General features: G+C 41.7%; 1 protein-coding gene across 1 annotated transcript in view; it reads right to left on the bottom strand.

Annotated features, from left to right (window-relative positions):
* PHF6 (PHD finger protein 6) overlaps window positions 1–15,036 on the bottom strand; it is an 80,741-nt gene that overhangs the window by 13,373 nt on the left and 52,332 nt on the right. The window contains exons 7-9 of the mRNA XM_073599182.1: window positions 11,974–12,117; window positions 10,015–10,119; window positions 5,241–5,374 (exon numbers count right to left, since the gene is read on the bottom strand). Coding sequence (XP_073455283.1) covers window positions 5,241–5,374; window positions 10,015–10,119; window positions 11,974–12,117 — 383 coding nt within the window. The remainder of the gene's footprint in view (window positions 1–5,240; window positions 5,375–10,014; window positions 10,120–11,973; window positions 12,118–15,036) is intronic.

Here is a 15,036-nt window from a genome sequence, read left to right as displayed (position 1 = left end):
TGACACCAGTCACCCGTTTGGCTGAAAGGACAGGCTAACCTATTGGACGCCTTTGGGAGGGGGTTTTCACCCCCCCCTCCCCCCCAAAAAACAAAAAAACAAAAAACAAAACCACCAGTCACCACTGGTGTAACTGCTTTGTCTTAGCAACATTAAAGGATAAGTTCACTTATTGTAAAAAAAAATTATACATTTTTTTGCAGGTGAAAAATGTGCATTTATTTTTTGAGCCTGTAAAGCATTGCACCAGCGATCAGCAGATTTCTGGTTACATGCAGGTCTCCAGCAGATCTTCTTGCCCGTATGCATAAGCGGCAGATACAATCTGGCAGGAAGTATGAATGAACTACCACAACGCTGTGGTGCAAAGGCTGCCGGACCTTGTAGTTTTCCATGCACAGAGCACTGTCAATCAGTGACGCGGCCGTGCATGTGACAGCTAGCAGGGAGGGAGAAGAAACCCCACTAGTTGTCACAGTGGGGATCAGGGAGGTGCGGGGCTGGTGGAATTGTCTAGGCCAGCCATTCCAGTGGAAGTGGGTACCTGTCAAAACTAGGTAACCTGCTCCCCCCAAAGCAATTTGTTAGGGTTTCACCAGGTAATACGAGTACTGATACTTTTGGTCAAGTACCTGCCAATAGAGAGTACTGATACATTTGCAGTACGATTTGAGCCCAGACAAAATGAATGTGGTTTCCCGCATCACTCCTGTGTGAACCCAAGCTGAAGTCACTATGAGAAGCCTTGGCTCATACAGAAGTGGTAGGGGAAACCACGAGATTTGGCCAGGAATCGCACTACATTCCTGTTCAAATCAAATGCGATTCTTTGCAGTGCGATTTGAGCCCATTCATTTTGTATGGGCTCAAATCGCACTGCATAGGTATTGGTTTCAGGTATCAGCATTTGCATGAGTGTTCGTACTTGAGCAGATGCTCAGTATTGGCAACGATAGCGTATTGGTGCAACCTTATAAATTATGTTCCGAAAATAGGAGGGGGTAGATGGGAAGGAGGAAGAAGAGCGGAATTCTATTTCTCAGTGAAGTTTTGCTTTAAGGGCCTTTGAACACCATTGGGGTACACAGATGCATGCTAATGTGCACTGCATCATGGCAGCCCATTAATTTCAACAGACTGCCTAACAAACCAAAAAGGTGTATGTACCATTTCTGGCAGCACAAAGCATGTGCAGTGGCACGTCAATCAAGAATGTGCGTGGGGTACCATTCAGAATAAATGGCACTTCATCATACTAACATATGTAACGCCCGTTAATGCAATACAATAGAGTGAATGGGCCATAAAAGGTAGGGCTCAATGGACTTGATATTTTACTGCAAATTAGGCTCTCTTGATGGTACACCTATTGTCCGGACTGGTTTGGATAAAAACTACTCAGGCAGGTTTAAGCCTTTTACTGCCAGGTCCGTATGTCGTACAGACCTGACAATGGGGGACGGGGGAGGATTCTCTTTAATGAGACCCCTGATGTCTCATTAAAGAGAACCTGTTACCAAAACCACCACCACATAGGGGACTTTTTGCGATCTGATGGAAAAAAAAAATGTAAGTTAAACCCAAGCACAAACAAAAATTGATGCCCTGTAGGGGTTTTTTTTAAAGCGTTGCCTATGAAAACTATAGGGTAGTGAAGTTTGTCGCCAGTTGACAGCCACACGCAATTTTAAAGGTTTGACATGTTGGGTATCTTTTTAATCTGCGCACACCCTCATCTTTTATATTCTAGTGTTTGCATGCCCCAAAATTAACTTTAGTGTATTGAACTGAATTTTTGCGTTTCCTAGAACTTTGCGCTAATATATAGTGTAACATTAAAACTAAACATGGGAATTACCACCATTTTATTCAGTAGGGTGTCTGCTTTCAGAAAATGTTAATGTTTTGGGGATTTTACACAGTCAGGACTAAAATTCTTTTTTATTTTAAACATGTTCCAAAATACGTAAAAATGGCTCTGGAAGCAAGAGCCCTCAGTATTTTAAACACTTGCAATTTTACATATACCTGTTAAAATAAGCATTTTTTAATATAGAAAACTACTTACAACCCACAAACATTCTATATTTTCTCAAAGCAGAGGCCCTGAAGAATAAAATGGTGGTTTTTGCAATTTTTTTATGCAGCACAATACACGCAGCCGTTTATCAAACACAAAAATTCAGAAAAAAATGCACACAAACACAATACCCAATTTTTGTTAAAATATAAACAATGTTGTGCCCAGTAAATAGATGCCAAACTTGTCAAGATTTCAAATTGTGCATGCCTGTGAAGTGGCAACAAACTATGGTACCCAAGAGTCTCCAAAGGGGATGCTTTAAAGGCCTTTACAGTTTATCAATTTAGGGTTAAATGTGAGCTATGGCACAAAAATGATTGCTCTCATTCCGACATTCGCTGTGATATCTTACATGTGGTACAATCACTCGTTACATGCGTGTGCCGAACCTACATGCACATTTGCTTTAATTTTTTTTTTTAATGACCTTTGTGCCATTTAAATGTTTACTTACATTTTTTTTAATGTAGAGCAGTATTAAAAGCCAATGTAATGTGGTGGCTGCATTAGTTTTCTTTTTTTGGTTCCCCCCCCCTTTGTTTTCACCTGGTAATCTGGCCAATAATACACCTCCTGTATTAGAGTGCACTCTGTCTGGATAAATGAACACGGGGGCATGTTTGGACAGCAGTCTTGTCTGTCTGGGGGAGGAGAGTGTACTAGCTGATTTAGATACACAAATTGAAGTCTAACTTGAGTTAAAGCTGTGTTCCGCCTGGGGAAAAAAAAAATTAAAAAGTCACCAGCTACAAATACTGTAGCTGCTGACTTTATATATGGACACTTACCTGTCCAGGGATCCCGCAATGTCTGCACCCGGTTTGACCCCCAGGTGCTGTTGCCGCCATTGCTGGTAAGGGAAACTGGTAGTGAAGCTTTTTGGCTTCAGTCGGTTCCCTACTGCGCATGCATGGTGCACTGCGCTAATTGGCCCGGCAGTGGGGGAAGAAGGAGGGGGGCCGAACTTCCAAGGGGCAGCGCAGTCTCCAATAAGTGGGGAAGGGTAGCTGTCAAAAACAGGTAACCGCCCCCCTCCCCCTCCCCTCCCCTCTGAAAGGTGCCAAATGTGTCACTGGAGGGAGGAAGCAGATTTGTGTGGAACTCCGCTTTAACACTTTATAAACATTTACAGCAAACAGTGTTTTTCCTTTTGGGATAAAGGTTTTAAGCAAATAAAAGCTCAATATTGTAAGCACCCCTGACCATGTTAAATGGTTTGTTTGATTCCACCTCTGCTCTCCAAGACAGCACTGAAACTAGAAGTGACAAAATCCTTGATGCTTCTGGCTTCATTTGTTACGGAGAAGATAAGGGAACGGCTGTTCCTTCATCCCTTCTGTGGGCAGCCAACCTGACCTCTTACAACAGCAGTGGGTGGCTGCGGAAAGGGTGGGGCTGTTCTTCCAAGCCCTGCAAAAGTGATCGGGTCGTTAAGCCTCTTGATCACTTTTACATGAAAATGGATTGCTGGTTGTAAAAAAAAATACTAGGACCAGGACCATGGCTGGCGTGATGCTGGTAAAACCACTAGCCATACAGTGTAATATATATATATATATATATATATATATATATATATATATATATATATATATATATATATATATAATAGACACACACACACGCTGGAGGGCAAGCAGTTAAAGCGCTTTCAGCAGTTGATTTAATAATTTATGGAGTATGCAGCTTCTTCATCCTTGCCTATGTTCTGGTTTAGGGTCCAAACGCCATCTTTGTGTCACTTTAAAAGTTTCTTTGGACCAAGCTGGTCCAAGCAAACCATTACCTTCACTAATCCATGCGCACACTGTGAGCGGCAGCATGATGAGGACTTCCCATAACAAAATCAAGTTGAGCTGAGCGCTGCTTAGCCATTCACAGGAAACTTTGTATTTTCGGAGTATAACGCTACCTCTGATTGGCTGGGGTGGAGATCATAACCTCACTTGCACATCTCTCCACCTCAACTAATCAGAAGTCCCTGTCCTGCTGTAGACCATGTGTAGCCAATATTGCATACAGCGCTCATAGCAGGCACATACATAAGTGAAGATGAAAGTTTGGAGTTAGGCTTTAAGCTGGTGCTATTACCGTTGGCCCAGGCTTTCCGTTTCAGGGCGACTCCTCTCTCTTGCAGCATTCTGTGGAGCCACCTTTACTTGCAGGGACTACAGCTGTGTCTCCCTACACTGTGTGCCTCAAAAATAAAATACACACACAGAACCCTAAAGATAGTAAGGTACTCCCTTACTCCCATCAACTCCTCTCCCCATCGAAAACCATTCTCACTGCTGGGCTTGAAGAGCAGTGTTAACACCTCCTTGGATACTGTATGTGAGTACTGGAATACAAGCTTTAGTTATACCTTAGTCTTGGCCATGGTAAGCAGTGCTTGTCCTGAATGCAGTTAATCATATGTGCCCAGAGCACATCTTTTCTGTGGTCAGGCTCTATGTAGACATGAGGAAGGAAATATGATCACACAGTCCAAAGCCCCACAAAAGTTAAACTCTGCCTATTTTTTAAAAGTCGCTTTGCCTACATCCTAGGTATGCAATTCCAATTACAAATTTGATCAGGAGGGTGGTGGGTTACAGACTTTTGAATATAACTGCAGTTCCATTTTTAACACCATGAAAAATCATTAAAGTGCTTGAACAATTTTCTGTACATGCCATAGTACATGTTCCATGGAGGTCAGTTTGGCAAACAGAGTAGTGAATTAAGCCTAAACATTTTCAGCCATGTGATGGTTATTTTAAGCTATAGTAGCTAAAATGTTTTACTGCAAACATGTGTAATAGTTCAATAAACTGAGCCTTTGTAGGCAAACCCTTTAGAGACTCTCTGATACATAAATGTGTCAGTATGTGCTCTTAAAGAGAATCTGTCATTTAGCCTTTATTGAAAACTCACTGTCCCAGCACAGTGATTTTCAACTCCGCGTGTTTACCTGCCACACCAGGCCAGAAAACTGTCATTTGGGGGAGAAAAGGAGGTCATTAACTGTCAGCTCAGATTAGAGCTGCAGGTAAAGAATAAGTGGGTGCATGAGTGAGACAAGAAAACCCATCAAGTGGCAAAGTCACAGATGCTTTTAACTGAATATATGCTGTAATAATTCTAAGATTTGTATTACAGGATCATCATATCTTACTTGTAAATGCCTCGTGACATGTTTTCAATGTATTTAGCCTTGTCTTCTACTCCACAGTGATAATGATAAGTCTTCACACAGGCTTTTATTTCACATCCAATCGTAGCGCCTAGTAGGCCACATAATGTACATTTCTGAATAAAAAAAAAGAGGGTGAAAAAAATGCTCATTACAAAACAGTCTCCACTTATTTAAATAACTGTTCAAACCCTATACAAAAAAGGGCACACACACACATTGTTTTTCATTCGACCAAGCAGGCCAAGCGAAGAAAAAAAAACCTGAGAGATGCGCTGTACTAAGCGATGTTAGTGCAGCTATCTCTCCCGCTGTGCCTTTGAGTTCTAACAGGGGGACCTGCCCCTCACCGAAGCATGTCCCTTCAACAAAGCCAGTCTGTCCTTAGACTGTCTTTTGTTAGAAGGACAGATGTACACTTGGTCCGAATGTTGCCCAATTCCTGCTAAACCGGCCAATATTTGGGCCATGTGTAACCAGCTTAAGTTGTGACTACATTTCAGTGGATACACTATCCATTAAAAGATAATTTGGAACTTAAAGGCTGCATTGCAAACTTTGAACGGGGTTCAGCAACATCAGCGTACACAAGCATATTTATCTATACTATCGCATAATGTAATGCACAGTATAAAAGGAGGTTCATGGGAAGCCACTTTTTTGTTTTATGTTAAAAGAAAAAAAATTAAAAAAAAAAAAAAAAAAAAAAGGACCATCATTTGTTCATTAATCACATCGTGTGCACCAGGCATTACAGAAAAAGTTTAAAAGTACTATTAGGCCTTTCGCTGCCACCAACATATGGAATACATTTGCAGCAATGGGGGTTTTAACACACTTCCAGTTGCTACAATAGACAAGGGTGCATGTACAGAGTAAATGACTATAAAAGCTGTGCTACCCTATGCAGTATACCATTAACGACAGATGCAGTAAAAAGTGCTACAAATGCAATAAAAAATGCATACAAAGGTACATTGCAGAGCAGCGTGCGGCTCTTTTGAACTATCAGCAGATCATTCCAGGTGCCAGGATACAGCACCTATTCTGTGAGTGGACATTTTTTTTTATATTTATGATTTTTTAATAAACTGAGTTACGCTATGCCATCATCCATGGTCTTGCATTTCCCTTAAGCTATATCTGCGATGTGATCTACATACAGTGGGGACGGAAAGTTTATCAGACCCCCTTAAAATTTTCACTCTTTCTTATATTGCAGCCATTTGCTAAAATCATTTAAGTTAATTTTTTTCCGCATTAATGTACACACAGCACCCCATATTGACAGAAAAACACAGAATTGTTGAAATTTTTGCAGATTTATTAAAAAAGACAAATCAAATTGGAAAAATTCTGTGAGCCACAATAATCTTATTCCTTGCTTGTGCTACCTCCAGCTGCATTCGCTAATCACACTTCATATAACGTGCATAGGATAAATTTACAAGTTATGCGCTGCGCTTGGGTGACCCCAAAAACAAAATTAATAATAACAAACTCTGTGCTTACTAGTGCGATAATATTAAATACAAATAATATAAATGTTGAATAAATGAACAAGGTGTGAGAAAACAAGTGCTTGTTACACCATAAATTAGTGCTTATTAGTGCTTGTTACACCATACATAGTGTCTTAATAAACATAAAAAGTGCTTAGTGCTCAAATATAAAGTATCCTGCTTGTCTGAATGAATAAATTAATAAATAATAAATAATGAAAAAAGTTCTCTTTAGCACTCTAAATAGTGCGTGCAAATAATGTCCAGCAGTGATAATAAAACAATGCGTGCAGGTGGTGTTCAGCTGTGACAACAATCCAACATCATTCCGAAGATATCCTGAGTGCTGCAAAACATGCTCCTGTGCTCCTTCGTGACCCCCTTAAGCTAATGTGCTCACCTCAGAGAGTGTGACTCAGCTGTTACCCTGAGTCCAAATACGCTTTGGAGCCACCTCTAGGCTCAGTCTCAGTGTCTGCTGCACTCCTCCAGCTGGAAACAATGTGGCTCCATACATATAAATGAAAGAGAAACTATATAGTGTAATATGGTCAAAATACTTTTATTAAAAGAAAATGCTCCCCACACTGGGGTACTCACATGGCACTGGTGCGTCAGTGCACCATACTATAATGGCTTTCTACGCAAAATCACTGGATGTTTGGTGTGATATGCTGTGCTGGGACAGCGCTGGTGTAAAGTCCGTGTCAGGCTCTCCATCCTTGGCCCTCCCCCTGATGACACGTGATCCCTGTGTCGAAGACGCGTAGGGGAGGGGCCAGGACGGAGAGACTGACACAGACTTTACACCAGCGCTGTCCCAGCACAGCATACCGCACCAAACATCCAGTGATTTTGCATAGAAAGCCGTTATAGTATGGTGCACTGACGCACCAGTCCCATGTGAGTACCGCAGTGTGGGGAGCGTTTTCTTTTAATAAAAGTATTTTGACCATATTACACTATATAGTTTCCTTTTCATTTATATGTATGGAGCCACTTGTTTTCTCACACCTTGTTCATTTATTCAACATTCATATTATTTGTATTTAATATTATCGCACTAGTAAGCACAGAGTTGGTTATTATTAATTTTGTTTTTGGGGTCACCCAAGTGCAGCGCATAACTTGTAAATTTATTAAAAAAGTCAAACTGAAATATCACATGGTCCTAAGTAATGGACAATAGACGGGAGAATAACCACTAGCACTTCCTTTTGTGTCTACGATACAGGAAGTATACTGAAACCCACTCATATGGGCAAAATAAAACAAAATCAGTCATTCTTAATTTGGTTTTAAATAATACTGGAAAGTAAAAGGGGAAATATACATTATAATAGACAAGCTATAATACATAGAATACGTTTTTTAAAATTCTAGCATTCTTACAAGCTTGATCATGATTGTTCCAAGTACTTTAAAGTTGCAATTTTGTAGGAGTTTTTTGGGGGTTTTTTTTTTTAAGCGGAAGTCAGTTTTTTTATATAAAAAAAAAACAGTGCTGTGCAAGTCTGTCGTAAATGTTTCTACATTTCTGTTTTTTTACACTAAGCTGTTCATGTGCAGCTCAGTGTACAGTCTCAGCATGTATGAAGTAATTAAAGTGCACATACAGTGCCTTCAAAAAGTATTCATACCCCTTGAAATTTTCCACATTTTGTCAGATTACAACAAAAAACAAAGTATTTTATTGGGATTTTATGTGATAGACCAACACAAAGTGGCACATAAATGTGAAGTGGAAGAAAAATGATAAATGGTTTTCAAAATGTTTTACAAATATTTGAAGAGTGTAGAGTACATCTGTATTCAGCCCCCTTTACTGTGATAGCCCAAACTAAAATCCAGTAGAACCAATTGCCTCCAGAAGTCACCTAGGGTCCACCAGTATGTAATTTAATCTCAGTATAAATACAGCTGTTCTGTGAAGCTTTCAGGGGTTTGTTAGAGAACCTTAGTGAACAAACAGCATCATGAAGGCCAAGGAACACACCACGCAGGTCAGGGATAAAGTTGTGGAGAAGTTTAAAGCAGGGTTAGGGTATATAAAAAATATCCCAAACTTTGAACATCTCACAGAGCACTGTTCAATCGATTACCTGAAAATGGAAAGAGTATGGCACAACTGCAAACCTACCAAGACATGGCCATCCACCTAAACGGACATGCCAGGCAAGGAGAGCATTAAATCAGAGAAGCAGCCAGAATGCCCATGGTAACTCTGGAGGATCTGCAGGCATTCACAGAGAAAGTCATAAGAAGTCCCGTTTGCAGTTTGCAAGAAGCCATGTGGGGGACACAGCAAACGTGGAAGAAGGTGCTCTGATCAGATGAGACCAAAACTGACCTTTTTGGCCTAAAAGCAAAACGCTATGTGTGGTGGAAAACTAACACTGCACATCACCCTGAGCACACCATCCCCACTGTGAAACATGGCATCATGTTGTATAAATGCTTTTCTTCAGTAGCGACAGGCAAGCTGGTCAAAGTTGATGGGAAGATGGATGGAGCCACATACAGGGCAATCGTAGAAGAAGTCCTGTTAGGGTCTGCAAAAGACTTGAGACTGGGGCGGAGGTTCACCTTCCAACAGGACAACGACCCTAAACGTACAGCAAGAGCTACAATGGAATGGTTTAGATCAAAGCACATATTCATGTGATAGAATGGCCCAGTCAAAGTCCAGACCTAAATCCAATTGAGAATCTGTGGCAAGACTTTAAAATTGCTCTTCACAGATGCTCTCCATCCAATCTGACAGAGCTTGAGCTATTTTGCAAAGACAAATGGGCAAAAATGTAACTCTGTAGATGTGCAAAGCTTGTAGAGACAGCCAAAAAGACTTGCAGCGAAAGGTGTTTTTTACAAAGCTAAATACAAATGCACGCCACACTTTTCACATATTTGTAAAAAAAAAAAAAATGAAAACGGTTTATCATTTTCCTTCCACTTCACAATCATGTGCCACTTTGTGTTGATCCATCACATAAAATCCCAATAAAATACATTCACGTTTTTGGTTGTGACATGACAAAATGTGGAAAATTCCAAGGAGTATGAATACTTTTATAAGGCACTGTATGTGGGTATTACATATTCTAGGCTCAGACAATTAAGTGGCTGAAGACTCTGAACTCAAAAGGAAATAAAATCGCCAGTGACAGTGGGGAGTGCTGACATGACAATCTGGGGGAGGTTGCAAGTCTTCCAGAATGTGCTGTACATACGATAAAGATTCCAAATATAATTACCATGCGTTTGCCTCGCTTCATTTCCTGTATCACAGTTTTGATATCAAAGTCACCAACTTCAGCCCTTGAGGTTGTTGTTAGCTGGACTGTACCAGAAGAGAAAAGCTGTAGAAATAAAAATTTTGCATCACTTTGTATGCTAGAAACATATTGGGCGGTATTTTTTCTTCTTCTCCCTATTGGGCACAACATGTTAAAGCGGTGTTCCGCCCCAAAAAAATAAAAAAATAAAAAGCCAGCAGCTACACATACTGCAGCTGCTGACTTTTAACAATAGGGCACTTACCTGTCCTGGAGTCCAGCGATGTAGGCACCGCAGCTGATGTTTCCATCAGCAGTCAGGTGCTGCTGCCACCAACATTGCGGGTAAGGGTACCCGGCAATAATTTTTCCCATTTTTTGTGGTAAAATTAGGTGCCTCAGCTTATATTCGAGTCGGCTTATACTCGAGTATATACGGTAACCCAATTATTTTGTAAAATATAAAAGATGTGACACTGAGTAAATCGATACTAAACAAGTCAGGCTTTACAATTGCAAATGCCTGCGCAGCGGCAACAACATAACTTTTACTATCCATAGGCGATGCTTTAAAAGCCTTTACAAGTTACCACTTTATATCTACAGGAGGAGGTCTAGTGCTAGAATTACTGCCCATGACCTAACGTTTACGGCGATACCTTACATGTGGGACGATCGCTGTTTACGTGTCTGCGGGACTAACGCGGTCGCCTTTGCACAGGGCACGTTACAGTTTTTTTTTTTTTTATGTTATCACTTTCATTGCTGTTACAAGGAATGTAAACATCCTTGTGACAGCAATAGGCAAGCGATGGGTACTCTTTATGGAGGGAGCTTGGGTCAATAAGACCCCAAATCCCTTTTTGCACTTGACTGCATTCAAAACGCCAAGATCTGCGTTTTGAATATTTTTTTTTTTTTTGAAAATCAAAAAGGCGCCGTTGACAGCCAGGTAAACTGGAAGGGATGTCATCACTTCCGGATTACCATAGTGGAGATCCGATCAAAGCCGATTCCAGATTTGTAAGGGTCTCCGGCAAGCCGGTGGGACGGAGGAGCCCGAGAGAGCTGCGGAAGGAGGGGGTACGTCCCCTCCCGCTGCTTGTAATAACAACTGAGTGGCTAGTTAGCCACACCGATTGCTATTACAAGAGAACTGCTCTAAAAAACAGTACAGGGGTGATACCTGTGCAACCATTGAAGTCAAATGACGTACCAGGTACGTGATTTGGCAGCAAGTGGTTAAATACGTTTTCACTATTCATTCAAATTAGAAATGTGTAATGGAAATTTAACAGACCGGCATATGATCAAATCTTCAAGCTTTGGGTATGATACATTTTTGATGGTTTACTCACCTTCATTATTATTGGCAAGAAATTGCTTGACATGCCCACAGCAGTCTACATACTTTTTTTTGCTAATATTTACTGTGTGTTTAACACTTTTGCTCATTCTAACCTCAAAGTCTTCTATACTTGTGTGATTTTGAATGGACAATTTAGTAATATAGATGGAAGAAGGTTTAGGGGACTTTTCATACTTCAACTTGCACTGAGAAAGTAGGGTAGGCTAAATGAAACTACAGCAGTGAGGCAACAATTTAAGTATAGGACCAAAGCTATGGAGCTTGCACTGAGGTAAACTCCTAGAGCTGCAGGGGAGGATGGGAAAGGTGTGTATAAGCGAGTCGGGAGGTTGGCTTTATAATATCTATGTAAGACAATAAAGTTAATGAACAATTTACAAAGCTGAATAGTTTTTAAAATCTACTGGGGTCCATTGCGTGCATAGGCTATTTTCTGGAAACTGTGAATTTTAAAAACACTGGTCAATTTGCTGTGAAGGACTTGTTAAAAAAAAAAACACTAGTATTTTACAACCAGACTGTTTAAATGTTGGTATCAGAACCAAGACCTGTGAAGACAAAACACATACCATACATTTGTAGTGAGCGGCAGCCTTTTTTGTATTAAACGCATGCAGTTTGCCCCGCGTCTCATTCTCCTCATCTCCTGCATGACAGAAACCGCACTTTGGTCTTGTGTCACTTGGACTGCTTCTGTGGGGTGATCTGTCTCTCTGGAAAGCAAGAACCAACAATGCAAAACAACTCACAAAATTTAAATTGATGTACGAATATTTAAGGATATGTATTTAGAAGATTGGAAAGGTTTGTTCAACTCGGTGCAGACTGTCTGTATACATTTATATGTAGAGTTCAAGTGCAGTGAAGAAGAAAAGAAAAAAAAAATAATTTATGGTGCTTGAAAAATACTTAAAATAGTAAAATGCAAAAATATTGGATTTTTGTACTCTATAAAATTATTTTCTCTGAGTTTAAAGCTAAATGCCAACTTTTGTTATCCTTTACAGAGCTCGTTTGGCCTGAGACTTCCTGTCTCATACCCAGAACACAGTAGAGTCTATCACAGCAGAGCTCAGCCAGCCATTCACAGTAAGTGATATATTCTAACAATGAATACAAAGCTTCCTCAAAAGGTTGTGACATCATCAGCCCGCTTCTTTGAAGCCAATCAGAGGAAGCTTTGTGTATTCATTGATAGAATACACCGCTTTCTGTGAATGGCTGTGCGCCGCTGTGATAAGACTGTGTACAGGGGGATGAAAGTCTTGGCTCGAACCTGAACACAGTGCGGTATGCTGTATGTAGCCGCAGCTACACATTTTATACCTCTCATTCAGCGGCCTCACGCTAGTTAGGAACATAGTTTATTTGGGCCAAGCTGGCCCAAACGAACTATGTAACGTATACCAAAAGAAGGAGTTCAGCTTTAAGGACACAGCTTCATTTCTTCACGAATGGGTTTGATTCCACCACCTTCAGGAGCTGGATGCAACCTAAACCACGCCTAAGGGCGGCCCACGGATGGTGGACAAACCCCTAATCAGTAACACTGGATTCAGTTAGCAGCATCAAGATGACTGGCTGGGTGCGTTTTCTTTTTTTTCTTTAAAAGAAGTCAGCGAAAAAGTATTCACTTCTTTGTGAATGGGATATCCCAAAGTAGTACCAGAAAGACGGAACACAGGGGTGGGTTCACAACTGAACAAGGAATCGACCTCAGACGGAACTCAACCCCACCCCCCCACTGCAAGACTTTCCAGCCAAAGCTGGCATTTGCTGAGAAAGCCATATCAACACTCTAAACCAGTGTTTCTCAACTCCAGTCCTCAAGGCGCCCCAACAGGTCATGTTTTCAGGCTTACCATTATTTTTCACAGGTAATTTGATCAGTTTCACTGCCTTAGTAGTTACCACAGCTGTTTCATCTGAGGGAAATCCTGAAAACATGACCTGTTGGGGCGCCTTGAGGGCTGGAGCTGAGAAACACTGCTCTAAACATTGGTAAACATGTGAACCAACGGCCAAGTAGCCACCTTGCAAACCTTAACCACAGAAGCAAAGTGATGAAAAGCCCCGGGTGCGTCAAGCGCCCTGGTAGAATGTGTAATCATTGGAATTGGGGTGGCTTAGAGGAAAGAGCCACGAGCTTGGACACTGAAAGGGCAGAAGTGATGGCCATTACGGCGGCCACTTTTGCAAAAAGAGAAGAATATCCCAGATTTTCTCAAAAGGATGTTTTTGTAAGGCTGACAAAACCAGGTTCAGACCCCAAGGCAGAAGAGAGGGATTAGACGGCAGAGCCACCCAAGTGACCCCCCTGGATAAAAGTGCGAACCACAGATGATGCCAAGGAGACGCTGAAAGAGAACGGCCAAGGCAGATACCTGGCCCTTAACTGAGCTAAGGGTCTACCTACGATCCAAGTTCCTTTGAAGAAAGGCCAGAATACTGGCAACTAAAAACCTGTGGGGGTTGATACCCAAAGACTGCAACTAGCTGAATGTGGTCAGTGAACCAAGCCCTGCACGGACAATCCAGAGCCATAAGAATGAACTGGATGAAGCCTCCATCTCTATCTGTGGAAGCAACATGGAAAGTAGCTTCAATGGCGAGAACGTATAAAACAGGGAGTGACCATGCCAGACCACCAGAACATACACCGCATCCATCCAGGGGTCCCTGAACCTGGCCACAAACCTGGAAGCCTTCCCAGTGAACCTGAACACAATATGGTCGACATCTGGAGTGCCCCAACGCTGACAAATCTGAAGGAACACATGGGGGGGGTGTAGGGACCATTGCCCTGATCCAGACTTTGGCGAATGCGATAGTCCACCTGCTACTTGCTTACTCCTTGATTATGGACTGCAGAGAGGACTGGGACATAATGTTCTGCCCAATCGAGGATGATTGACACTTTTAATGCTGCAGCAGAACTCTTGGTGCCGTCCTGGTGGCTGATGTAGGCCAGCGTTGTGGCATTGTCTGACTGCACCCTGACTGGGAGACACTCGAGAAGAGTTATCCAATTAGAAAGGGAGAGGATGGACCACTCAAGGTTCCGGAATATTGATGGAAAGACACTGATAAGTGCTCCATTATTATTATTATTAAGGATTTATATAGCGCAAACAGTTTGCGCAGCGCTTTACTACATGAGGGCAGACAGTACAGTTACAATACAATTCAATACAGTAGGAATCAGAGGGCCCTGCTCGTTAAATTACGCCCTAAAGAGGAGGTTGGCGTCTACAGCGATGATCTGCCAACTGAGGGAAAGAAAGAACTTCCTAAACAAGAGAAGCAGGGAGCTAATTCATAATTTTAGCGACACCTTGGTCTGGTGAGAGAGACAGATGGGAAGATCCAGAGACCCAGTAACTCCACTTCCACTAGGCCATGATCTCTTGCTGCAGAGGCCTGGTGTGATGTGGGTCATAGGGAACCGCCTCAAAGGCAGCTACCATGGGGCCTAGAACTCTCATGCAAAAAACTAATGGGTGGATGTTGGAGAGAAAAGGAAAAAAAAAAAAAAAAGAGACCCTGGGCACAGACATGTCCAGCAAGATCCCCAGGTATTCCAGGAGCAGAGAGGGAATCAGAACTGATTTGCGCAGATTGAAGACCCATCC

Source organism: Aquarana catesbeiana, linkage group LG09 (assembly GCF_042186555.1).
Source record: "Aquarana catesbeiana isolate 2022-GZ linkage group LG09, ASM4218655v1, whole genome shotgun sequence".
Lineage (NCBI taxonomy): Eukaryota > Metazoa > Chordata > Amphibia > Anura > Ranidae > Aquarana > Aquarana catesbeiana.
Note: the sequence above shows the minus strand (reverse complement) of the source record. Positions and strands in the feature narration are given on the sequence as shown.